General features: G+C 42.5%; 2 protein-coding genes and 1 pseudogene across 3 annotated transcripts in view; 2 read left to right on the top strand and 1 right to left on the bottom strand.

Annotated features, from left to right (window-relative positions):
• The window catches only part of STAG2 (STAG2 cohesin complex component), a 135,891-nt gene extending 135,101 nt beyond the window's left edge, over nucleotides 1-790 (bottom strand). For both annotated transcript variants that reach the window (XM_075538135.1, XM_075538132.1), the window contains exon 1: nucleotides 531-790. The gene's annotated coding sequence lies outside the window, so the exon portion shown is untranslated. The remainder of the gene's footprint in view (nucleotides 1-530) is intronic.
• An 11,476-nt stretch (nucleotides 791-12,266) lies between these two features.
• Nucleotides 12,267-12,452, top strand: LOC142434535 (small ribosomal subunit protein eS27-like pseudogene; annotated as a pseudogene).
• A 9,443-nt stretch (nucleotides 12,453-21,895) lies between these two features.
• Nucleotides 21,896-22,384, top strand: LOC142434404 (large ribosomal subunit protein eL29-like). The gene has a single exon (XM_075539127.1). The coding sequence runs from the start codon at nucleotides 21,896-21,898 to the stop codon at nucleotides 22,382-22,384; it is 489 nt and encodes a 162-aa protein (XP_075395242.1).
• Nucleotides 22,385-25,828: the final 3,444 nt, after the last annotated feature.

Below are 25,828 nucleotides of genomic sequence, written 5' to 3'. Positions count from 1 at the left end.
TCTGTCGGCCACGAGCCCGCGCCCAGCTCCCGTTGGGAGGGAGCGGCATCTAGCGGCAGCGACCTGGTACTGCAGCGCCAAACTCGCAATGCACCCACCCAGCGTCCTCCTCCCAAGCAGCAACCAATCGCCGCTGACTGACTCCCGAGTTCAGCGTCTCGGACGCCGCCTCCAAACGAGGCGCCCGCAGGGGCGCGCCGCCGAGTGGGGTAAACAAGGTGCCGTGCCCGCGCCTGACTTACTCATTCCTTTGGCTGCGCTTCCGAGCGGCCCGCGGTTCCCCTTTCTTTCCTAAGGGGGTAGGGGACCCGCGAGAGGAATGTCTGGCAGAGCCTCAGGCCATGGTAACTCGGGGTGGGCTCGCTCCAGGACTTGTCCCCAGACCCGTCGGGCCCTCTCGCAGACCCCAGGGTGGCAGCCCAGTCGGGCTTCACCCTGCGTTGTCCCCTCTGACACGCCCAGCGAGGGGCCTTGGGCCCACGGTCCCCGGACCCTCGTTGCCACCTCCCCACCCGAAGAACCCAACTCACCTAACTCGGACACCTGGTCCAAAGTCGTGGAAGGCTTGGGGGGTGGTTTTGGGTTCTGCTTTAGTTTAGTTTGTTGTTCCTTCGCTCCGGGCGAGGAGAGAAAGCGTGCTTCTTCCCCAGCAAGACCCGGCACGGGAGGGGGGGGCGGGGGCGGCGGGCTGCGAGGCTCCTAGAAAACGTGGTGCCCTGCCTACAAGGTCTCGGAGACTTCGGGAACTGGGCTACTAGGCTAGGCCAGGCGATTGACCAATCTATCCCCTGCGGGGAGAGGCGACCGAATGGAGTGCAGAGGAGGGAACTTGAAATTTTGGCTAAAGAGGTCGGCGCGGGGCGGGGAGACCTCCCGGGTCTTCCCCGCCGCGCCACCCCTCCCCCGCCCTCCACTGAAGGCCTGGAAACCCCACCCGGCCAGGCGGCCTGGTGACTTTGTTTGGAATTCACGTTCCTGCTTCTCTGACCTCCCCGCCCCTCCCCCAAGATGTTTGAAGTGCGGAAAGGACCGCTTCCGCTCCCTGGACCCCTGTTAAATCTTAAGTCTTTATCAGCCTTTTTTTTTTCTGGTTTCCAATATTGGACCTTGCACCCTACTGACCCATCCAACCCCCCTCCCAAGCCCAGCTTTTCCTAAGGCAGGAAAGAGTGACCTTTTACAGTATCTCCATTACCATATGGAAGGCCACCGATTGATTCACCAGTGTTTAGTTAAGGTTTCCTAGTAACTGTTTCATTATTGTTGTTGCTATTTAGTTAAAAGATTTCTTTTACGGTCAATTCTTTTTCGATGAGAAGAGAAAGAATAAAGCATATTAATAACCTGACAGTTTTCCAAAGGAGAACCTAGCCTCTTTTAAATGGGGTTTGGCACCCCATACCACTTAGAAAGCATGCCGAATGCAAAATAATGATGATTTTCAGCCCCCCAATTATATTCCTTCCACATCTGTTTTAATGTGGCTCAACACAGGTGCTTGTTGTTTTCTCTAACTTTAATAATTTTTCTAAGAGTTATGGTTTACTTAATCAAGTGAATAATAAAAGTTAAACAGAAACATCTAAATATCAGTAGCATGAAATAAAGTCGGAGACATTTTTACTTACCTCTAAAGCTTTGGGGAAGAATACTCTATTCAAAATAAATTTCCATTTATTTTATAGGCCATCTTTGGTAGAATGTCATACAGTTTTTAATAGATTCGAGTTAAAGAATGATGCAGCTAGAGCATTAAAAAGAGTAGTGGAAAATTTACAGTTATATAAGTTAATGCAAAATTCCTCATGAAGTAATAGAAAAATGGGGCTCTGTACCAAATCATTTTATATTAATTCAGTTCAGTTGTGCCAATTTAATATTAAATTACTTTCTGTTTTAGTATTAGCTTATAACTACTGATTTTCTGCCCCAAACATTGCATTTACAGTACTTGGTGCAAACAGTTTTGTGTCTATTTTGTAATCTTATGTTCTTGGTTGATTGTCTGTGTAACAACTGAGACTTGGAACAATTTGCTACTTAGTAAAAAACGATCTTAAAGTTCCTGTTTCAGATACTTACTTTCATTTTCTAAGAAGTACCACTGAAAAAGATTAATAACTAACTGATACATAAGTAAATTTTGTAGCAAATTTATGTGGACAAGATCCCGTATATCATATAATATTCTATCATAACTTTTTTTTGGCTAGAACACATTCCAAACATAATTGAATCATCAGTATGTGCCAAACAATGTGCTGTGCCTTGGTTTTATCCTAAGTAGAGTTTATTTCATAGGGTACTAAAAGGAAAAAAATGAGTTCACCATTAAATCTGAGGACACGGTGAGAAAATGCCAGCAAATAAAATATATTAACTGATATAAAATAAATTTTAATCTTAATTATTTGTAACATGCCCTTCATGAGATAATACTAGTTGAAGCTTTTGGTGCCTGATAAGTATTTTTAAAATTCAGTCATTCAACGTTATGAACACTTGCTGTGAGGTAAGGGGCATGACACTATTTGATCAGGAAATATTCTAGTCACTAGAAATTTGGACCCCACAGTATAGCAGAGATAATCCTATATATAGTCTGAGTAAAACATCCCACAATTCTCTTTACTCTGGTCTGGCGTCATGCAGATAGAGCAACTTTCCGGTTATAAACTATGCCTTACCAAGGGCTGAAGTAGAAAGCAAATGTTTTGAGGAGGATGATGGCAACAAATGTACAAATGTGCTTGACACGATGGATGGATGGATGGATGGATGGATTGTGATGAGTTGCACGAGTCCCCAATAAAATGATTTTTTAAATTAAATATCCCAAATAGTCTCCTGCTCTGAGCAACATGCACATATATTTTGTATTTCCTAACACCTTTCAAAGCAACCAAATTATATGCCTTAGAAATACCATAAGTGAAGTCAAAAGAGAATCTATAAACTGAAAAAAATGTTACATGAATGAAAAAGACTAATTTCCTTATGTACAAAGAACTTATAAATCAATAAAATTTATAATCAGCACTTCAGTAGAAAAATAAAGGATATAAACAGTAAATGTATTTGAGAAGAAATACGTGGCTAATAAAAATACGTAAAACGCAGCTTGACTCCACTGACCACCAAGAATTGCAAATTAAATACCACCTTAGGAGTCCTAATCAACTCAAAGGCAGAGTAACTTTGAGTTGATTAGATGGGCAGAGATCTAGAATTTCAAATTGCCAGCCTTTAACTATTTAACTATTTGTACTGCCCAGGAACTCCTATGCCCATATGTACATAAGCTTGCATATGTATAAAACAGTCTTGAAGAATATTCAGGAAATCTAACATTCAGGTCCCTCCAAATAAAGGGCCAGTGCTAGACTCAAGGACTTTTACCTTCCATTTATTTATTTATTTACTACATTACCACCTTATTTTTATTTTTTTCAGTGAATAAGTACTAGTTATATATTTTTTATTATCTATGCTGATTTCAGTCACTCTGGAAAGCCTGTTAACAATTTTTTCTAATTTTTCGTTTTATTGGCATATGAGTCACATACAATTTCATAGTTCAATCATATTAAGAAGTGTGCAATTATCACCACAACCAATTTATTACAAAGTTAAACACAGACATAGCCTACGACTCAGCAGTCTTGGTCCTGAGCATTGGTGCTAGAGAAATGCAATTTTATATTCCCCCAAAAGCCTGTACATGAATGTTCATAGCAGCTTTATTTGTAATAGCCAGAAACAGGAAATAACCTCAATATCCATCAACTAGTGGATGGTCAAATAAGCAATCGCACATTCATACAACAGAACGCTACTCTGCAATGAAAAGGAACAAACTATTGATATGCACAAGCACTTGGATGTATGTCAGAGACAGTATGCTAAATGGGAAAATGCCAATCTCAAAAAAAGGAGTACACAGTGTATGATTCCATTTATTTACTCTTCTAAAACTGACAAAAGTCTAGTCATGGGGAACAGATCTGTATGCATCAGGTCTGAGGGTTGAGGGAAAGGTGTGGCTATTGAAAGGGTTGCTACAGGGCAGTTCATTGTGATGACCTTACTTGTACTAATGGTTGCTCCAATTGATCCATGTAATGTTCATGCAACTGTTACCGTCGAGTTATTGTCATATCATGTCAGACTCATATGAAGCCTGTGTGCTGCAGAATGTACGCATACCAACCTTATGTACTAGAACACTGCCCAGTCCTGCACCTTTCTCCCAATCTTGGCTATGTTTTGAGCCTACGGTTGTGCCATCCTATTTTGCACTGGCCCTCTGCCAAGTAGGATGCCCTTCTCCAAGGACTGCTTCCTCCTGACCGCACATTCAAAGTACACGAGACCACCTCTGAGAACCTTTCTGACCCTACTTCCAAAACAGGTTTGTCTGTTCTTCCAGCAGTCCATGGTATAGTTAATATGCTTTGTCAACATATCAATCCAAGGCATCAAGTCTTGTTAGGTCTTCCTTGTTCACTGTCCAGCTTTTCTGTACATAAGAGGTGTTTTAAAATATGGGTTTGGGTTAGGGGCACCTTAGTCTCAAAGTGGTATCTGCTTTTTAACACTTTAAAGAATTTTGCAGCAGATTTTCCCAGTGTAATAGCACATCCTGTGATTCCTTGATTGCTGCTTCCATGAACATTGTGGATCTAAGTAAAATGGGATCCTTGACAACTTCTTTCTTTTCTCTGCTTATCATGATCGCAACTTATTTATACAGTTGTGAGGATTTTGTTTATATTGATATGTAAGTTGAAAGCAGCAATATTCGATCTTCATCAAAGTCCTTGCTTCAAGTCCTCTTCACTTTCATGAAGCCAAAGCTATGACATCTGCATATGCTGTTTGCTAATGGATTATTTGCTCAGTATACAGACTAAATAAGTATGGTAAAAGAATACAAGCCTGATTCACAGTTTTGCTAATGTTAAACCAGGCAGTCTTCCCTTATTCTGTTCAAATGTCTGCTTCTTGGTCTATGGTTCCCAAATTTATTTAGCATATTTGCCCCCCTTGCAGCACCCCAATGGCAATTAAATTTTGTAGCACCCACCTGGAGTGTTCAGTCACCCCCTCAGAGCAATATTCCCTACTTTGGGAAAGACTGATGGTTAGGCTTTGTATGAGCACAATGAAATGTTCTAGAATTTCCATGTTTCATGATAGTATCAGTAATTGGTGATGATTCACACAGGCAAATGCCTTGGCACAGTCAATGAAACACAAGTGAACATCTTTCTGGTATTCTCTGCTTTCATTCTAGAGCCATCGGATGTCCTTCCAAATACTCTTCTGAATCTGGCAGCTCTTTGTCAATGTCCCTCCACGACTGTTTTAAAATTATATTAGCAACATTTGTGACATTAATCATATTGTCTGATAATTTCTGCATGCTGTTGGATCACCTTTCTTTGAAATAGACATAAATATGGATCTCTTCCACTTGGTTGCTAGCCGTCTTCAAAATTTCTTGGCATAGATAAGTGAGTACTCCTAGTGCTTTACCAGTTTGTTGAAATATTTCGGTTGGTATTCCATCAATTCAAGGAGCTTTGTTTTTCACTAATGTCTTCGTTGCAGCTTGAACTTCTTCCTTCAGTACCATCACTTCTGCCATCGTATGCTACCTCATGAAATGGTTGAATGTGGACCAGTTCTTTTGGGTACAGTGACTGCATCATTCAATGTTTTCCCCATAGAACAATCCTTCCTCGCCTCTTTCAGCCTCTGCTGGACCCCAATCGTCCTTGGTGTTCCTTGGTTTCTTACTGCATCAGTCCAGTTTCTTCCGGTTATCACATGTCTGTCTTCTTGGAGTCTGACTCTTCTTTATCTCTGTGTCCAAATCTCCTCCCCCCGCCCCACCCCAGCTATCTTTTTCTGAAGCTTTTCATTGTTAGCTGTGTGAGATTTTAGAGTAAAGTACTTTTCCATTCAACATTTCATACACATGGTATATGCCATTGATTGCAAGCCCCACAATACAAGAGCACTAATCCCATTGGCTCCTTGTGTTTCCCATTTCCATGTATAATTTTTCCCCTACTCATTACAGCCTTCTGAACTTTGCCACTGGGCAACTGCTACCCAATTCACCTCATGTGGTTGGTTGGTTGGTGCCAGGAGAAGCCAGGCCCTAGCACATCATTACGGGTCAGGTAGGCACAATTGTACAGAGATAATAAGTAAAGATTATAGTAAAGTTATAGAGAGCATGAGAGATAGAAGAGAAATATAGAAATAAGTGGAGTCAGACACAATTCATGGTAACATGCTCACCTCAGCCCTGCTTGGTAGTCCACGTGGAGGGAGATAGAGGGATCTTTAATGCTAACCAAGGCTTTTATATTCTCTGGGGACATGCAAGCCCCCTAATTACAGGTGAAGACATATGGCACAGGAAGGGGTTGTGCTATAGGTTGTAGGGGGTGATCTAGGGGTATCCACGCAATAGGAAGAGGAGGGATTGGGGGTACACATGTGGCAAGATGGGTGGACACTAGAGTCAGGATGGCATCTGGATCTCCATAAGAACCATTAGCAGTAGGATGTAAACCCCACCTACAGGAACTAAGTGAATGGTTGCAAGCTTCAGGGAAAAATAGTCCATTGTCCCCAGCAGCAGGGAGCAGGCCTACCCCTGTGGTAGGGTGAGACAACAGTCTGGCAGCAGCTGCCTTGGGGAAGATATCTGTAAGCATCTGACCTCCCCCATACAGGTTGCTTGGTCTAAAGCAGTGGTTTTCAACCTTCCTAATGCCATGACCCTTTAATACAGTTCCTCATGCTGTGGTGACCCCCCCCCCACCATAAAATTATTTTCATTGCTACTTTCATAACTGTCATTTTGCTACTGTTATGAATTGGGCAACCCCTGTGAAAGGGTCATTCGACCCCCCCAAAGGGGTCACGACCCATAGGTTGAATTCTCCTAGTCTGAGGAGTACTTCCTTGGTATTAATTCTTCACCTCATAAGCCTATCTTCATTTCTTTCTTTCTGTGACTGAGAACTGAGCCACTGGGGTGAGTTGAGTTGCCCACTTGAAAGCTATCTAAGGGTCCTATCCTTGGGGGCTCCATGAATCTCCAACCACCCAGTGAGCCTGATCTTGCTTTTGAATTTTAGGCTTACTCCCCATTTTCTCCCACTCTATTCAAGACCTTCTTCATTGTGATCTCTTGCAGTATGGTCAGCAGTAGTACACAGGCGTCACGCAGTTCTTCTAGTCTCAGGGTAAAAGAAACTCAGGTTCCATTGGTGCATTGACTAATTATTTCTATGCATCTTTGGAGTTTTTTCCACTCTTTTCCCCGAACGGGGAAAGATTAATAATTACACCTTAGATGGCTGCTCATATACTTTTAAAATCAATCACAGTCATTATTCACCAAAATAGCATGTATTTCTTTGTAGGCTATGCTGTATCAATCGACTTTGATGTCCACTAACATCATGATACTGAGCCCCAGACCCAGTTATTCGTACCCTTTCCATTCACTTTAGCCACTACTCTATATTCACGAGCAAGGTTCAAAGTCTCTTCTCACATCTATTTTGGTCGTTTCTGTCTTTCGTATATATATATTTTTTCCCTTTCCTATGTTTTTACAGACCTTTAGCTTCATTCATGTTTAATATTCTTTTTAAATCATTTTATTAGGGGCTCATACAACTCATCACAATCCATACATACATCAACTGTGCAAAGCACATTTGTATATTCACTGCCCTCATCATTCTCAAGACATTTGCTCTCCACTTAAGCCCTGGTATCAGCTCATTGTTTCCCTCCCTCCCTACTACCCCGTTCCTCATGAACCCTTCATAATTCATAATAATTATTATTTTATCATATCTTGCACTAAACCACTTTTCTGTTCTCTGTCCCCCAGGGAGGCGGATATATGTAGATCCTTATAATCGGTTCCCCCTTTCTACCCCACCCTCCCTCTACCATGTATAATATTCTTGATGACATTCCACAACCCTTTTGATCTTCAGTCATTAGTATTCAGTGTGTCAAATTTATTCTTGAAATGGTCTATAAATTCAATGGGATGTACTTGAGGTCATATTTTGACTCTCATGGACTTGATTTAATTTTCTTCAGCTTCAACTTGAACTTGCTTCTGAACAATTAATGGTCTGCAGTCAGCCCTTGACCTTGTTCTGACTGATGATATTGAGCTTCTCCATCAACTCTGTCCACAAATGCAATCTATTTGATTCCTGTGCATTGTTGAAAAAAATTACTTGTTGGTCTCCAAAAATTCTGTCATGTAATATCCAGCATCATTTCTATCACCAAGACCATATTTTCTAACCACCAATCATTCTTTGTTTCTAATTTTTAAATTCAAATAATCAATAATTATCAAGTAACCTTCAGTACATGTTTGCTTAATTTCAGGCTGCAGAAGTTGGTAAGATTCTTCAATTTGGGCATTACTGATTGTTGTTTAAATTAGCTGGTCTTAAATGGGTGCATAATCAAATATGGCGAAGAAAGCTGATGGTGCCCGGCTATCAAAAGATATAGTGTCTGGGGTCTTAAAGGCCATTTAGCTCAGAAGCAACAAAGCCCACATGGAAGAATCACACCAGCCTGTGTGATCACGAGGTGTCGAAGGGATCAAGTATCAGGCATCATCAGAACAAAAAATCATATAGTGAATGACGGGGGAGTGTAGAGTAGAGACCCAAAGCCCATTTGTAGGCCACAGGACATCTCCTTACAGAATAGTCTCTCAATGCGATGTAGCAACGATGAAACATACAACTTTCCTCTAGTTCCTAAATCCTTCATCCTCTCCCACTATCATGATCCTAATTCTACCTTACAAATCTGACCAGACCAGAGGATGTACACTGGCACAGATAGGAACTGGAAACATAGGGAATCCAGGGTGGATGATCTCTTCAGGACCAGTGGTAAGAGTGGCGATACTGGGAGGGTGGAGGAATGGTGGGATAGAAGGGGGAACCAATTACAAGGATCTACATGTGACCTCTTCCCTGGGGGATGAACAACAAAAAAGTGGGTGAAGGGAGACGTCGGACAGGGAAAGATATGACAAAATAATAATGTATAGGTTATCATGGGTTCAGGAAGGAGTGGGGGAAGTGGGGAGGGAGGGGAAAAATGAGGAGCTGATGCCAGGGGCTTAAATGGAGAGCAAATGTTTTGAGAATGATAAGGGCAATGAATGTACAAATGTGCTTTATACAATTGATGTATTATGGATTGTGATAAGAGTTGTATGAGCCCCTAATAAAATGATTTTAAAAACATTTAGCTGGTCTTTCTTGTAAGTATATGGACACTATCCTATCACTGACAATGTTATACTTCAAGATAGATCTTGAACTATTCTTTTTGAAAATGATTGTGACACTGTTCTTTTTCATTTTGTCATTCCTAGCAAGGTAGATCACAGAGCTACATTATAAAACATGGACTCGCTGCCATCAAGTAGATGCCAACGCATAGAAACTGTGTAGGATAGAAAAAAACTGCCCCTTTGGGTGTCTGAGGCAGTAAATCTTTATGGAAACAGTCAGTGTCACCCTTCTCCTCTGGAGCAACTAGTGAATTCAAATTCCTGACCTTGTGGTTAGTAGCCAAATGCATAGTCCATTATACCACCAAGGCTCCTTCATAAAGCATGGAAAGCACAGGAAATTTATAATTGATAGAAGATGTATTCATCACAGTTACAGGTGGAACTGCAAAGTGGAAGAGGGACCATGATTGGGATAGGTACATTCTTGTAGATTAGAAAGGCTTTGCTTCAGGGTCCTTGGTTAACCTTGGCCAGGGTATGATTCATGTGACCCTAGCACCCCAGTTTCCAAAAGGGAATCCCGCCCCCCCCTCAAGTATCTGAAGGCTAGATAGCCCCAAACTTGGCTGGGCAAGGGAGACACAGCAATCTACTTTTAAACACACTCTGTCTGAGGGTAAAGTATTTTACATTGCCAGCCAAAGGTCAGAAAGAACTCCATGCACTTTGAATCTATGTAGAGACTTGAAATACTAGATTTAGGGTTCCCAAAGTAAACCATAACATTCAAGAAATCCACTGCTCCAAGTTTTTTCAATGTAATCTTATTATTATTGCATTTTCATTTTTTAGTGCTCAGAATTTAATACACTTACAATGCCATCTCAGACATTAATGTGTTTAAAAGTAGAGGTAGCTAAAATGCTAAATTCAATGAATTTAGTAGCTAAATTCATAAACCTGGAATTTTGTATTTCAAATAACTCCCAGCTCACACCCATGTTACCAGTTTTGAGCTGTGAGGACCTTAAGAGCAAAGTACAAACTTGCTAGGATGGCTTTCTGTGCCTTTCATTGCCTTATCCAGGTCTCATTACTCATAACTGAACTCTGCTAGGGCAAGGTCTAGTTCACCACTGTATCACCAGTGCTTAGTTAAGAGACTGAAACAGGATGTTGTTAAATGCCATTGAGTTGGTTCCAAGCCATAAAACCTTATGTGCAACAGAATGAAACCCTGCCCAGCCCTGTGGCATCCTCACCATGGGCTCATTGCTGCAGCCCCTGTGTCAGTCCATCTCCTTGAGGCCCTCCCTGGCTTTCTCTAACCCCCCACCCCACCCCACTTTACCCAGCAGGATGTCCTTCTCCAGGGACTAGTCTCTCCTGACAACATGTTCAAAGTATCAAAAAAATATTTGTTGGGAGAATGGCTGTTAATCAACTATTCCCTGCTCATATGCAATACATTATAAGCAAACTAAATTACTTGCTGCTGTCAAAGAACTTTTTGTTTTGAGTGGGGAAAAAAGCCCAAATTCAAATATATTTTATTGTCTTAAACAGGACAAAGACAAGATCAGTGTTTTGCAAAGTGGGTCATTCCACTCCCGGGAGATGCTGGAATCCCCATTGGGGCTGCAAAAGCAGATGCCTACACTTGCCCCTGGATGACTGACTAGAGTACAATAGGTTTTCATTGTCGGGAGGTGCTGAGCAGTTTTCTGGGGTTTTTAAAGGGTAAGTTTGGGAACCTATGGACTAGAAAGACAAACACATATTACCCATATGAGAGAGACTATCAGCATGAATCCATAATGGAGCCTGAAGCAGCCACAGCCATGTGGCTAAATTATCATAAATAAATCACTGCCAAACCAAATTCACTGCCATCAAGTCAACACCAACTCATAGCAACCCTACAGGACAGGGTAGAACTGCCTCTGGGTTTCTGAGACTGGAACCCCTTACAGGAGTAGAAAGCCCTGTCTGTCTCCAGAGGAGTCGCTGATGGTTTCAAACTGCTGACTTTGCAGTTAGCAGCCCAGCTTGTCACCACTGGGCAACCAAGGCTCCTCAAAGAAAGCATAAGCATCACAAAATCATGATTGATGTCAAATCAGTTCATCCTCATCACAGACAGGCAACAAAAGCAAGACAGGGCTTTGATTGGGCAATATACACTACTGGAGATAAGAAAGTTTTAGAGAATGGGTTCTAAGGCCCTTTGACCTTCTTAGTCTTGAGGAATAGCCATACAATCACTGTTGTTAGGTGGTGTAGTCTGATACATGGCATTACTGTACAGGGCTATGGGAACACGGCCCATCCTCACATTGTTTGAACCCACTGTTATAGCACTGCCGATTTTCCATTCACGGTACCATCAGGTAAGTCCCTGAGGGCTGGACTGCCTCTCCCAGGGCTGGCTAGGTGAGTCTTAGCAATTGCAAATGCCTGCAGGGAAAGCTTTTTATGTGGCTGGTCAATGGTCCTGAAAGATTCAAAGAAGGCCTAATCTACATAGATAACTCAAAATGCCTTTAGGACTCACACTATAAACTGTAGCCTTACACACACATACTGAAAAAGCAATGCCATTGAGTCAATTCTGACTCATCTATAGGACAGTATCATAGGCTGGAACTGCCCTTGGGAGTTTCTGAGACTATTTATTTAGGTTGTTATTATAAAAGTTATTAAAAATAATGTTATGGGTTAGTAGAAACAGCAAAGAATCAAAGGATTAAAATGAAAGCTATGTAGATTCCCAACTACAATTCAAAAGTGTCTAATGTACCCATTCATTCGCCAAGTAAAACCCAAGAAAGACAAGAAACCCAATATAAGAAAGTCCTGCGCTTTCTGTTGCTGACGACCTCTAGGCAATCATGCCTCTCGCCTTCACCCCTCTCCAGAAGAGAAGAGAAAACATAAAAAGAAGCGCCTGGTGCAGAGCCCCAATTCCTACTTCATGGACGTCAAATGCCCAGGCTGCTATAAAATCACCACGGTCTTCAGCCATGTGCAAACAGTAGTTTTGTGTGTTGGGTGCTCTACTGTCCTCTGTCAGCCTACAGGAGGAAAAGCAAGGCTCCCAGAAGGATGCTCCTTCAGACGGAAGCAGCACTAAAAGACTCTGAGTTGAGATGAGTGGGAAGCCATTCTAATAAACCCATTTTGGATAAACAAACAAACAAACAAACAAAAAGTCCTGCAAAACAACTGGCAGTTTTCAGTTATCAAAATTGTGGATTTTGTATCCTCTTCTCAATCAAGAAAAAACACATTTGAAGGTGCTATAATATATAAGATAGAAAACACACATTAAAAACTTGTAACAATGGCTGTAAATACATTATCTTCCATGTTTCTCATAGGCAAGAGGTTGGCTATGGTACATATATAACATGAGATTGTTAGATTTCTCAGGGTAGAGGTGTACCTCGGTCCTTGGCTCCGCACGAGAATTCACACTGAAGCCTAGTTTGTGATCCCAGTGAATTTATAGAGAATAGTAGCAGTTTCAGGTTCTACAGTAAATGGAACACAAGCCAGACAAAGTCCACAACACAGTTGTGAGATTGTGGCCTGGCCGCTTAAGACCGCAGTCGGGCTGTGCTACATTGTGTAGCAGCCTACTGGGAAAGAAACAGCTCTAGAGCAAAACCTCTGGCTTTTCAGGGGTCCCGTTGGGAGGTGTGGTCAACAATACTGGTCGACCCATTGGCTGAATCAAATTCACCTGGCTTAGATGGGCCAATCCAGGTATAACACCCACCTAGGTATAGCACCCCTTCAAGGCCAGAAGCTCCAACCTCTGAGCATGCATAATGGATGCCCCAGTCCCTATGCTAGCGACTTAACAAACTAAGATAATAAAAAATAGACAAAATATGTCAGCTGTGTAGCAACATACAAACAACACTCCCATCTACCCACTCTAAAAATATTATATGATATTGACAAAAAAGTCTTAGAAACTATTTTTAGAAACTACACATTTTAAGAAATTAATTAACCATAAAGTAACTATTTGCAAACATATCACTTATGGGAATTAACGGGTCTACATTCAATTGATGTCTTCTTTTTATTGGCTAGTGTTACTCCAAGGATTGAGTTATATGATTTCAATTCATTAAACATTTCTCAAAAATAAAAATATTTTTAAAAAGAAACTACACATTTTAATAGGAAATAAATTCAATAAAAAATGATAATTCTGAGAACAAAGGCATCAGAGACTTCAAATCCATGTGGGGGTTTGGGGCATTCAGTTGATTCAAAACTTTGTCCAATAAGTTTTGAAAAATTGGCACACCAGCTTGGCTGAGCACGAGGTATAGACGGGACCAGTTATCAGACATCAAAGAACTAAAAATAATATCAGTGGGTGCCCACCTTTTTGATACGACCACTGAAGACAAACGTGTGCATAAGCAAATGTGGTGAAGAAAGCTAATGGTGCCCAACTATCAAAAGATATAGCATCTGGGGTCTTAAAGGCTTGAAGATAAACAAGCGGCCATCTAGCTGAGAAGCATCAAAGCCCACATGGAAGAAGCATACCAGCCTGTCTGACCACAAGGTGCAGATATCAAAGAACTAAAAATGATCCCAATGGGTGCCCACCTCCCTGATACGATCAATGAAGACAAACATGTGCATAAGCAATGGTGGTGAAGAAAGCCGATGGTGCCCAGCTATCAAAAGATATAGCATCTGGTGTCTTAAAGGCTCAAAGATAAACAAGTGGCCATCTAGCTCAGAAGCAACATAGCCCACATGGAAGAAAAACACCAGCCTGTGTGACCACGAGCTGTCGAAGGGATCGGGTATCAAGCATCAAGGAACAAAAAATCATATCATTGAAATGTGGGTGAGTGCAGAGTGGAGACTCAAGGCCCAAGGGTAGCCAACCGGACACCCCTTACTGAAGGGTTGTGGGGAGGAGATGAACCAGTCAGGGTACAGGGTAGCAACAATGAAACATATAACTTTCCTCTATTTCTTAAATGCTTCCTCTCCCCCCACCCCCCGCCCCACTATCATGATCCCAATTCTACCTTACAAATCTGGCTAGACCAGAGGATGAACACCGGCACAGATAGCAACTAGAAACACAGGGAATCCAGGGCAGATGACTCCTTCAGGGCCAGTGGTGAGAGTGGCGATGCCTGGAGAGTGGAGAGAATGTGGGGTAGAAAGGGGGAACTGATTACAAGAATCTACGTATAGCCTCCTCCCTGGGGGAGGGACAGCAGAGAAGAAGGCAGGGGGGCGGGGAGATGTCGGACAGGGTAGTATATGACAAAATAATAATAATTTATGAATGATGAAGACTTCATGATGTAGGGAGGAGTGGGGAGGGAGAGGGGAAATGAACAGTAGATATTAAGGGCTCAAGTAGAAGGCAAATGCTTTGAGAAAGATGATGGCAACAAATGTACATATGTTCTTGAGACAATGGATGTATGTATGGATTGTGATAAGAATTGTATGAGCCCCCAATAAAATGATTAAAAAAATTTGTTCAGAGCAAATGTTCATCATAAATGTCATACATTTCTCTCTTACACTTAACTTTCTTCCAATAAAAGACTTTTGATAAGCATCTAAAATGTCCAGGTGTAACATAGTTGAGATGAAATTGGATCAAATAATGGTGTATCATTTTTTCTTTTAAAAAGCATTTTATTGGGGGCATGTACAACTCTTATCACAATCCATACATACATCAATTGTTATGCACATTTGCACATTTGTTGCCATCATGATTCTGATAACATTTGCTTTCTACTAGAGCCCTTGGTACCAGCTCCTCATTTCTCCCCCCTCCCTCATGAACCCTTGATAAATTATAATTATTATTTTGTCATAGCTTACACAGTCCAACATCACCCTTCACCCACTTTTCTATTGTACACCCCCCAGGGTGGAGGTTATATGTAGATCCTTGTAATCTGTTCCCCCTTTTCACCCCACCCTTTCTACACCCTCCAGATATCACCACTCTCACCACTGGTCCTGAAGGGATCATCCACACTGGATGCTTGTGTTTCCAGTTCCTTTCTGTACCAGTGTACATCCTCTGGTCTAGCCAGATTTGTAAGGTAGAATTGGGGTCATGATAGTAGGGAGTGGGAGGGAGTAGGAGACATTTAGGAACTAGAAGAAAGTTGTATGTTTCATCATTGCTATACTGCACTGACTAGGTCATCTCCTCCCTGCAACCCTTCTGTAAGAGGATGTCCAGTTGCCTACAGATGGGTTTTGGGTCCCCCATCTGCACTCCCCCTCATTCACAATGGTTTGAGTTTTTATTCGTTGATGTCTGATACCTGATCCCTTAGACACATGTGATCACACAGGCTGGTGTGCTTCTTCCATGTGTGCTTTGTTGCTTCTGAGCTAGATGGCCACATGTTTACCTTCAAGCCTTTAAGAATCCAGACCCTATAACTTGTGATAGCCGGGCACCATCAGCTTTCTTCACTACATTTGCTTATGCACCCACTTTGTCTTCAGCGATTGTGTCAGGAAGGTGAGCATCATGGAATGCCAGTTTAATAGAACAAAGCATTCCTGCATTGAGGAAGTCCTTTAGTGGAGGCTCAATGTCCATCTGCTACCTTAATACTAAACCTATAAGTATATGCACATAGATCTATTTCCCCATCCTCATATATAAATATTTTTACATATGTGCATGCCTTTATTTAGACCTCTATATATTCCCTTTGCCTCCTATCTCTTTCCTCTATTTCCTTTGACTCTCCTCTTGTCCCACTATCATGCTCAGTCTTCATTTAGGTTTCAGTAATTCCTCTTGGTTACATTACCCTTGATCACGCCCTACCAGGCCTCCTACACCATCCTCACCACCGGTGTGGTGTATCATTTTTAACCTCAAGTGTTTAATTGTAACAAATTTATTCAACCAACCAACCAAAAATCAAAATAGCACAGCATATGTTGTGAATAAATGAAAACAACTGTGTGTGTAACACGTGACACATTTTGCAAAAGCTAGCTGAATACAACACTATATATGAGACTGTAACCTGCAACTCTTTACTGGAATAGAAAGCCTCTTTGTTCTGGGAAGTGGCTGGTGGCTTCAAACTGCTGACTTGGCATTTATCAGCCTAGCTTGTAGCCCACTATACCACGAGAGTTCCTCTCCACAAACCTAGTACTCTGAATTACAATTTCATTTCCTACTTCTGTACTTTATATTTGCTTACATTACTTTCTTCTCCCAAGATCTTCCCCATGAAAACTTTCTTCATCTTGAAATGCTGTTTAAATGAGAATCTCTACAGTCCCTGCTGTCCCCAGATGGATGTACTCTGCTGTGATTTGCAAATCTTCTCTCAACTAGATTTTTAATGCCTTGTAAATAATAATCATAAGAGGGATCATATTCTGTCCACATTTTCTCTAATGACAGTAATGTGTATAAATGTTAGCATATAGTAGACAATTAATAAATATTTATTACATTGAAATGGAAGAATGAAAATGATTTTAAAAATAATTTTTAAAAAAGAAACAGAAGAATGAATTATCTAGTTCAGCCCTATCAATTAGAATTTTCTCAGACAGCGGTTCTCAACCTGTGGGTCACAACCCCTTTGGGGGTTGAATGACCCTTTCACGGGGGTCCCCTAATTCATAACAGTAGCAAAATTACAGTTATGAAGTAGCAACGAAAATAATTTTATGCTTGGGGGGTTCACTACAGCATGAGGAACTGTAGTAAAGGGTCGGTCACAGCATTAGGAAGGTTGAGAACTACTGTCTAAGATGATGGCCAAAATGAAGAAATCTGTGAATACCATCATTAATATCAACTGCAAATAAAACTTTGCCGAAGATAACTCTGTAATAGTTGTCGCAGTACATCAACAAAGAGCTGCCAGAAATTTAAGCCAAATTCAGAAGAGGACAGGTAATACTGAATGCTACATTTCAGATGGATCTCAGCTAAAAGCAGAAAGTACCAGAAAGATATTTACCAATGTTTCTCTGGCTACCCAAAGACATTTGACTGTAGTTCATTACAAGTTATGGATAATATTGTGAAACATGAGAGTTCTAGAACATTGAATTTTGTTCATGGGGGGGTGTCTATATATAGACAAAAGGCAGTCATATGAGCAGAACAAAGGCATGTGGCCTAGTTTAAAATAACAATTGTGAGGATGGCTCATGAAGGGTGACTGGGCAGAATTTTATTCTGTTGTCTACAACATTCCTAGGAGTTGGAACCAATTGGATGGCGCCTAGCAACAACAATGACAATGTTAATTTCTAGAACCTGTGCTATCTGTATTAGAGCCTAAATTCTAAGCACTAGGTTTGCAGAAGGCTAGGGAATCACAGTGAGAGTCCAAGATTCATTTGAAGAGTGTCCACCTGGATTAAGCCTCTATTGAATTCCTTCCAGCCATTAACCAGGGGTGTGAACAGCCTTGCCCTAAGGCAGAGTGTATTAGAAAGTTGATTATCCCCTCAGAATGGGCTGGGGTGGGGGAGGCAAAGCAACTGAGGGTATGTGAGGAAGGAGGGACAAGGGCCACCATCAAGACTAATCCTCTCTCCATATATCCATGACCCCCTGCTGTCAAGGCCACACACCTCTAAGCCCACTCCCCTCATAGCCCAGTCAAGTCCCTCCTTCGCCCAGGGGGCCTTCTGGGCAGCACTTGGAGGCAGCCTCACCACTCCACACCCTTCATTTTTTCACCTTTAATGTGTGAAAAATAAAGGAACTCCTCCCCCCCACTAGGTGTTAAGTGCCACAGAGGCACCTCACCCTAACTCAGAAGCCAACTGAGGGAACATCCAGCCACACAATTGGCCAGGATGCCTCAGCCTCAGGGAGTCCTAGTCATGAGAGGTAGACGCAACCACTGAACCTGAACAGCTGGAAGCACAAGGAGCCCAGACCCCGTGACCCAGCAGCATCCCCGCTTCTACTCATGCAAGATGAAGCCTTGCCAGCCTAGTTGCCAAGAAGCAATTTGGCTATACTTCTTTGAAAACAGATTTGTTTATTCTTCTGGCAGTCCATGATATATTCAATATTCTTCACCAATACCTTAAATCAAAAGCATTGATGCTTCTATACAGAAAAAAAAACCTCACTGCCAACAAGTTGATGCCAACACATGGAAACCCTGTAGGACAGAGTAGAACTACCCCACTGGGTTTCTGAGACTAGAGCTCCTTATGTGAGTAGAAAGCCTCATCTTTCTCCCATGGAGCAGCTGTTGATTTCAAACAACTGACTTTGCAGCCTAATGCCAAACCACGAAGCCACCAGGCCTCCCTTCATTTTTTTTGTAGAATCAAATAAGTAGAGACAAGTGTTATAGATAATACTATAGGGGATTGACAAGGGGAATGTAGGCAATGTGCTAGAGAGAATAAGATCCAAGGCTCAAGCATATTCTACACTCTCTGCCATCAAGTGGAGGCCGACTCAGCAACCCCATAGAACAGGGTAGAACCGTCCTCTGTGAGTTTCCAAGACTAACTCTACGTGAGTAGAAAGCCTGGTTTTGTACCTCAGAGCAGCTAGTGGTTTCAAACTGCTGGCTTTGCAATTAGCAGCCCAACATATAACTACTAAGCAACTAGAGCTCCTTATAGCATGTTAATCTATAGAGACCCTTTTATTAAGCCTTAAACAGGACAAATACAATCATCCCAGATGGGAGAGGCCATCAACATGTACATAGTACAGAAGTCAAATGGAGTCAGTGAACCACAATCAGGGTGTTCATAGATACGATAGAGAAAAAAAGATACCATTACAAGAGCATGAGTATAGCGGGCACAACCCATCACTATGAGGCTACTGAAATAGAAGTGGGGAGAAGACCCTGATTTGGATACTTACATAATCACTACTTTTAAAAGCATACAGGATTAGTTCTGGAACATTTTGATCACCTGGCTGTATGGTGGTCAGGGTGTGACTCATGACCATGTAGACTTGAGTCATAGTCACCAGGACCCCAACTTTTAACTTAAACTAGATAACATGGTTATTTTCTAGTATATCATTAAGGACACACCCAGGCAAGTTCCCTAGCTACTGCCTCCCTGGACTTGCCTAGGAGTTGTCATCTACTTTTTTTTTTTTTTGAGTTGTCATCTACTTTAAACTACATTCTTGCTGAGGGCAAACTGCCTTTCCCTGGCTTATCTGGACTCCTCTAAGTACAGCTACATTGTTGGGGTACCATAAAGGACTCAAATGCCATCTGAACATTTGTCATAACTCCAAATGGAATAAGAGCTTCCACTGTAGGCCTCAGCCTTCCACCCGTCAAGCGTTTTAGAATTTAAGCTAGAGAAATAAAACCGGATTCAGAAAAAGGGATCTAAGGTGGAAAAGAGTTGAAATGGAACCGTATTCTTTTTTTTTTAATCATTTCATTAGGGGTTCATACAACTCTTATCACAATCCATACATACATAAATTGTGTAAAGCACATTTGTATATTCATTGCCCTCATCCTCAAAACATTTGCTCTCCACCTAAGTCCTTGGCATCAGCTTCTCATTTTTCCCCTCCCTCGCCACTCCCCCCTCCCTCATGAACCCTTAATAATTTATAAATTATTATTTTGTCATATCTTGCCCTGTCCGACGTCTCCCTTCACTATTTTCTGTTGTCCATCCCCCAGGGAGGTGGTTATATGTAGATCCTTGTAATCTGTTCCCCCTTTCCACCCCACCCTCCCTCCACCCTCTAGGTATCGCCATTCTCACCACTGGTTCTGAAGGGATCATCCACCCTAGATACCCTGGGTTTCCAGTTCCTATCTGTACCAGTGTACATCCTCTGGTCTAGCCAGATTTGTAAGGTAGAATTGGGATCATGATAGTAGGTGGGGAGGAAGCATTTAGGAACTAGAGGAAATTTCTATGTTTCATCATTGCTACATGATACCCTGACAGACTCGTGTCCTCCCCGAGACCCTTCTGTAAGGGGATGTCCAGTGGCTATAAATGGGCTTTGGGTCTCCACTCTGTACTCTACCCCCTCATTCAAAAGGATGATTTTTTGTTCTGATGATGCCCGATACATGATCCTTTCGACACTTCATGGTCACACAGGCTGGTGTGCTTCTTCCATGTGGGCTTTGTTGCTTCTGAGCTAGATGGCTGCTTGTTTACCTTCAAGCCCTCAAGACCCCAGACACTATTTCTTTTGATAGTCGGGCACCATCAGCTTTCTTCGCCACATTTGCTTATGCACCCATTTGTCTTCAGCGATCGTTTCATGGAGGTGAGCACACAATGATACGAATTTTTGTTCTTTGATGCCTGATAACTGATCCCTTTGGCAATTCCTGATCACGCAGGCTGGTGTGCTTCTTCCATGTGGGCTTTGTTGCTTCTGAGCTAGATGGCTGCTTGTTTACCTTCAAGCCTTTAAGATCCCAGACAGCGCTATATCTTTTGATAGCCAGGGACCATCAGCTTTCTTTACCACATTTGCTTATGCACCCGCTTTGTCTTCAGCGATTGTGTCAGGAAAGTGAGCATCATGGAATGCCAGTTTAATAGAGCAAAGTGTTCTTGCATTGAGGGAGTACTTGAGTGGTGGCCCAATGTCCATTTGGTAACTTAATACTAAACCTATAAATATAGGCACATAGATCTATTTCCCCATTCTCATATATAAATATTTTTACATATGTACATGCCTTCATTTAGACCCCTATAAATGCCCTTTGCCTCCTAGCTCTTTCCTCTATTTCCTTTTACTTTCCTCTTGTCCCAATATCATGCTCTGTCTTCATTTGGGTTTCAGTAATTCCTCTTTGCTATATTACCGTTGATCATGCCCTACCACGCATCCTACACCATCCTCACCACTAATTTGGATCACTTGTTGTTCCCTTGTCCCTGGGTTTGTTAACACCACTATTTTTCCCCCCACCTTCCCCTCTCCCATGTCCCCTCTGAACTGTCAGTCCCATTGTTTTCTCCTTCAGGCTGTTCATCCAGCCTATCTTATTTAGACAGACCTGCAGAGATAATAACATGCGCAAAAACAAGGCAGAACAAAACCAAGCAACAATATACAACAAAACAACAACAAACCAATGACCAAAAAAACCAACAAGACAAAACACAACAACAAAGAATAGCTTGTAGTTAGCTCAATGACTGTTTGTTGGCCTTTAGGAGTGTTTTCCAGTCCGGTCTGTTGGGGCACCAAGCCCTGGCCCGAAAGTCCACTTTCAGCATTCCCTGGGGACTTCACCTTCTGTTCCCTTGCTGTTCTGTTGCACCCATTTAGTGTTTTGCCTCGGTGTGGCGAGATCAGCTCAGGCATAATTCCCACACTGTGTCTCCAGTGTTGTCCCCTGTAGAGCTACGGGTCAGTGAGGGATGTCGTGTCTTATAGTGGGGCTGGCCATGTGGTCCTCTCTGGCATAGTATTCTTGAGGCAAACAAGAGATAAAGAGCTTTACTTAAAAAAAAAAAAAAGAGCGCTCTCTTCCAGTCCCTGGCGTTCTGGGAGCTGCAGGCGTTGGTGCAGACATGGCCAAATCCAAGAACCACACCACCCACAACCAATCCCGGAAATGGCACAGAAACGGCATCAAAAAACCCCGGTCACAACGATACGAATCTCTTAAGGGGGTGGACCCCAAGTTCCTGAGAAACATGCGCTTCGCCAAGAAGCACAACAAGAAGGGCCTGAAGAAAATGCAGGCCAACAACGCCAAGGCTGCAGCTGCGGCTGCTCGCGCTGAGGCCATCAAGGATCTTGTGAAGCCCACAGAGATCGAGGCCAAGATCCCAATGGGCGTCAACCGCAAGCTCAGCCGACTGGCCTACATTGCCCACCCCAAGCTTGGCAAGCGGGCTCGGGCACATATTGCCAAGGGTCTGAGGCTCTGCCGGCCCAAGGCCAAGGCACAAAGCAAGGCTGATGCTCCAGCCAAGGCCACGACTCCAGCAAAAGCTCCCAAAGGCGCCCCTGCCCCAGCTCAAGCTCCCAAAGGCCCCCAGGCTCCCACAAAGTAGAGTTCTCTGTGAGGGCGAGAGGGACTGGTGTGAGCCCTGGGCTGCTGCCTGCATGGCGCTGGTGTCTTCTTGTGCTGTTTGTTGTACAAATAAACCCACGTGGCGCTGAAAAAAAAAAAAGAGCTTTACTAAGAGAGGCATATGAGAGAAGGCTTGGAGAATCCCTCCTGGAGCTACAATTAGTTCATTTGGCTAAAGTCTAGAAAGGGGTGATCAAGGACCAAAGGCAGGAATCTAATCACAGAGGGTCCAGGCTTGCCATGCTGAGGAAGGAACTTGTTTCTCCTGTATCCAATGGGCAGCCATGGAAGGACCATGTTCAGGTTGACATTTTAGAAAGATGTCCTTGGATGATGGCTAGAAGAGGGATTGACGGTCTGAGAGAGTGGAAGCAAAGAGATCGTCAGGGCTCCACTCACTGCCATCAAGTTGATTCCAGCTCCCGGCAACCCTGTAGGATAAGGTAGTACTGCCCTGTGGCTTTCCAATTCTGTGTGGCTTTGCAGGAGTAGAAACCCTCATTTTTCTCCCAACGAGAGCAGCTGGTAGTTTTGAACTGCTAAACTTGCAGTTAGCAACCCCCCAAGGCTCCAGAGTCAGGGTTTAAATGGATATATAATCTTTTAGCATGCAATAAAAAAATCACAGTGAGCTGTTTTATCTTTATTTGAAAGTTTGGTTTTTCTTTTCTTTTACATCTAGAAGTACAACCCTCCCAGAGTGGTCAGTTTTCCCCAAAGACAACACCAACCCTCAATGTGAATATGCGGAAATTTCTTTTTTTTTAGTTATTTTTTTAAAACATTTTATTAGGGGCTCATACGACTCTTATCACAATCCATACATATACACACATCAATTGTATAAAGCACATCTGTACATTCTTTGCCCTAATCATTTTCTTTTTTTTTCTTTTCTTTTTTTACATTTTATTAGAGGCTCATACAACTCTTATCACAATCCACACATATACATACATCAATTGTATAAAGCACATCCATACATTCTTTGCCCTAATCACTCTCAAAGCATTTGCTTTCCACTTAAGCCCTCTGCATCAGGTCCTCTTTTTTTTCCCTCCCTCCCTGCTCCCCCCTCCCTCATGAGCCCTTGATAATTTATAGATTGTTATTTTGTCAAAGAAAGAACTGCTGTCTGTCTAAATGTCTTCAGAGATACTAGCCTAAATCAGTCATCCTTATCAGCGAGTACTTTCATCACTTCTTGCTGACACTGGTCTTAGTTATTTATATTGTCCTTAAATATGTCATAGGGTTTTCTTGTGCAAACAGATGACACTTGCATTCTTTTTTGAGTGCTAGTCTTTAACCTGTGATATGCAGATGACCCAACCCTGCTTGTTGAAATTGAGGAGGGATTGAAGCACTTGCTGATAAAGATCAAGGGTTGTAGCCTTCAGTCTGGCTTACAACTCAATGTAAAGAAGACCAAAAGCCTCACTACCAGACTAATAAGTGGCATCATGATAAGTGGAGAAAAAGTTTCAAGGATTTTGTTTTGCTTAGATCCACAAGCAATGCTCATGGAATCAGCAGTCAAGAGATCAAAAGATAAATTGCCTTAGGTCAATCTGCTGCACAAGACCTCTTTAAAATATTGAAGAGCAAGGATGTTACTTTGAGGACTATGGGGCACCTGACCCAAGTGCTCCATTGCATCATATACATGTGAACGTTGGACATCGAATAAGGAAAGTACCTAGAAGAATCGATGCATTTGGATTGTGGTGCTGGAGAAGAATATTGAAAGTACCATGGACTGCTCAATGGACAAGCAATCTGGATTGGAAGAAGCAAGGCCAGAGTGCTCCTTAGAACAGCAAGAACAGCAAGCCTCTCTCTGACATATTTTGGACATGTTGTCAGGAGAGACCAATTCCCAGAAAAGGACATCATGTTTGGTAAAGTGCAACGGTGGATAAATAGAGGAAGGCCCTCAAGATAGATTGACACAGTGGCTGCATGGATGGGTTCAGTAATAGGAATGATTGTGAGAATGACGCAGGACCATGCAGTGTTTTGTCCTGTTATGCATACATAGATAGGGTTGCTATGAGTTAGACCCAACTCGATGACACCTAACTACATAACAATCTTTAATAAACTACAGTAAAAAATAATTATCAAAGTGAAAGGTTGGAAGATTGGTGATAGAGGGGGTTCTCTGTACCGAATGTCTACCTTAAACAAAAATTACCTGGCCATGCCACAATAAAAGGATTGGAAAGAAATCAGGCAGATATTAGACACGTATTGGGACCATGCAAAGCTGGGCATGCTCAGACCAAGGCCATCTAGGGGAAGGTGGAGGTCAACCTGGGCACACAATCGGTACCAACAACATTTCGTCACACATGCCCCTGAGTCCCCTTCCACATGGGGGTAGGAAGGAATAAATAGCAGAGACTGAGAGTAGGACTGGTGTGTGTGTGTGTGTGTGTGTGTGTGTGTGTGTGTGTGTGTGTCGCCCACTCCTGCGCCCTTTCAGGACTCACACTGTGTCTCATCTTTTTTTTTTTTTTTGGTTGTGGGCCTCTTCTTTTGGTTCTATGGACTCCTCTTTGTTTTAAAATAATTTTATTGGGAGCTCATACAACCCTTATCACAATCTATCCATACATCAATTGTATAAAGCACATTTGTACATTCGGTACCTTCATTATTCTCAAAAGATTTGTTCTCCACGTAAGCCAATGGCATCAGCTCCTCATTTTTCCCCATCCCACCCTGCTACCCCCTCCCTCATGAACACTTTATAATTTATAAATTATTATTTTGTCTCCCTTCACCCACTTTTCTGTTGTCCGTCCCCCAGGGAGGAGGTTATATGTAGATCTCTGTAATTGGTTCCCCCTTTCTACCCCACTCTCCTTCTACCCTCCCGGTTTCGCCACTCTCAGCACTGGTACTGAAGGGATCATCTGTCCTGGATTCCCTGTTTCTAGTTCCTATCTGTACCAGTGTACATCCTCTGGTCTAGCCAGATTTGTAAGGTAGAATTGGGATCATGATAGTGGGAGGGGAGGAAGCATTTAGGAACTAGAGGAAAGTTGTATGTTTCATCATTGCTACACTGCACCCTGATGACTGACTCATCTCCTCCCTACAACCCTTCCTTAAGAGGATGTCCAGTTGCCTACAGATGGGCTTTGGGTCCCCATTCCGTTCTCCCCCTCATTCACAATGATGTGATTTTTTTGTTCTGATGATGCCTGATACCTGATTCCTTTGACACCTTGTGAAAACACAGGCTAGTGTGCTTCTTCCATGTGGGCTTTGTTGCTTCTGAGCTAGATGGCTGCTTGTTTACCTTCAAGCCTTTAAGACCCCATATGCTATATCTTTTCATAACTGGGCACCATCAGATTTCTTTATCACTTTTGCTTATGCACCCATTTTTCTTCAGAGATCGTTATCAGGCAGG

Source organism: Tenrec ecaudatus, chromosome X (assembly GCF_050624435.1).
Source record: "Tenrec ecaudatus isolate mTenEca1 chromosome X, mTenEca1.hap1, whole genome shotgun sequence".
In the NCBI taxonomy this organism is placed as follows: Eukaryota; Metazoa; Chordata; class Mammalia; order Afrosoricida; family Tenrecidae; genus Tenrec; species Tenrec ecaudatus.
This window is presented reverse-complemented; position numbering and strand designations above follow the sequence as displayed.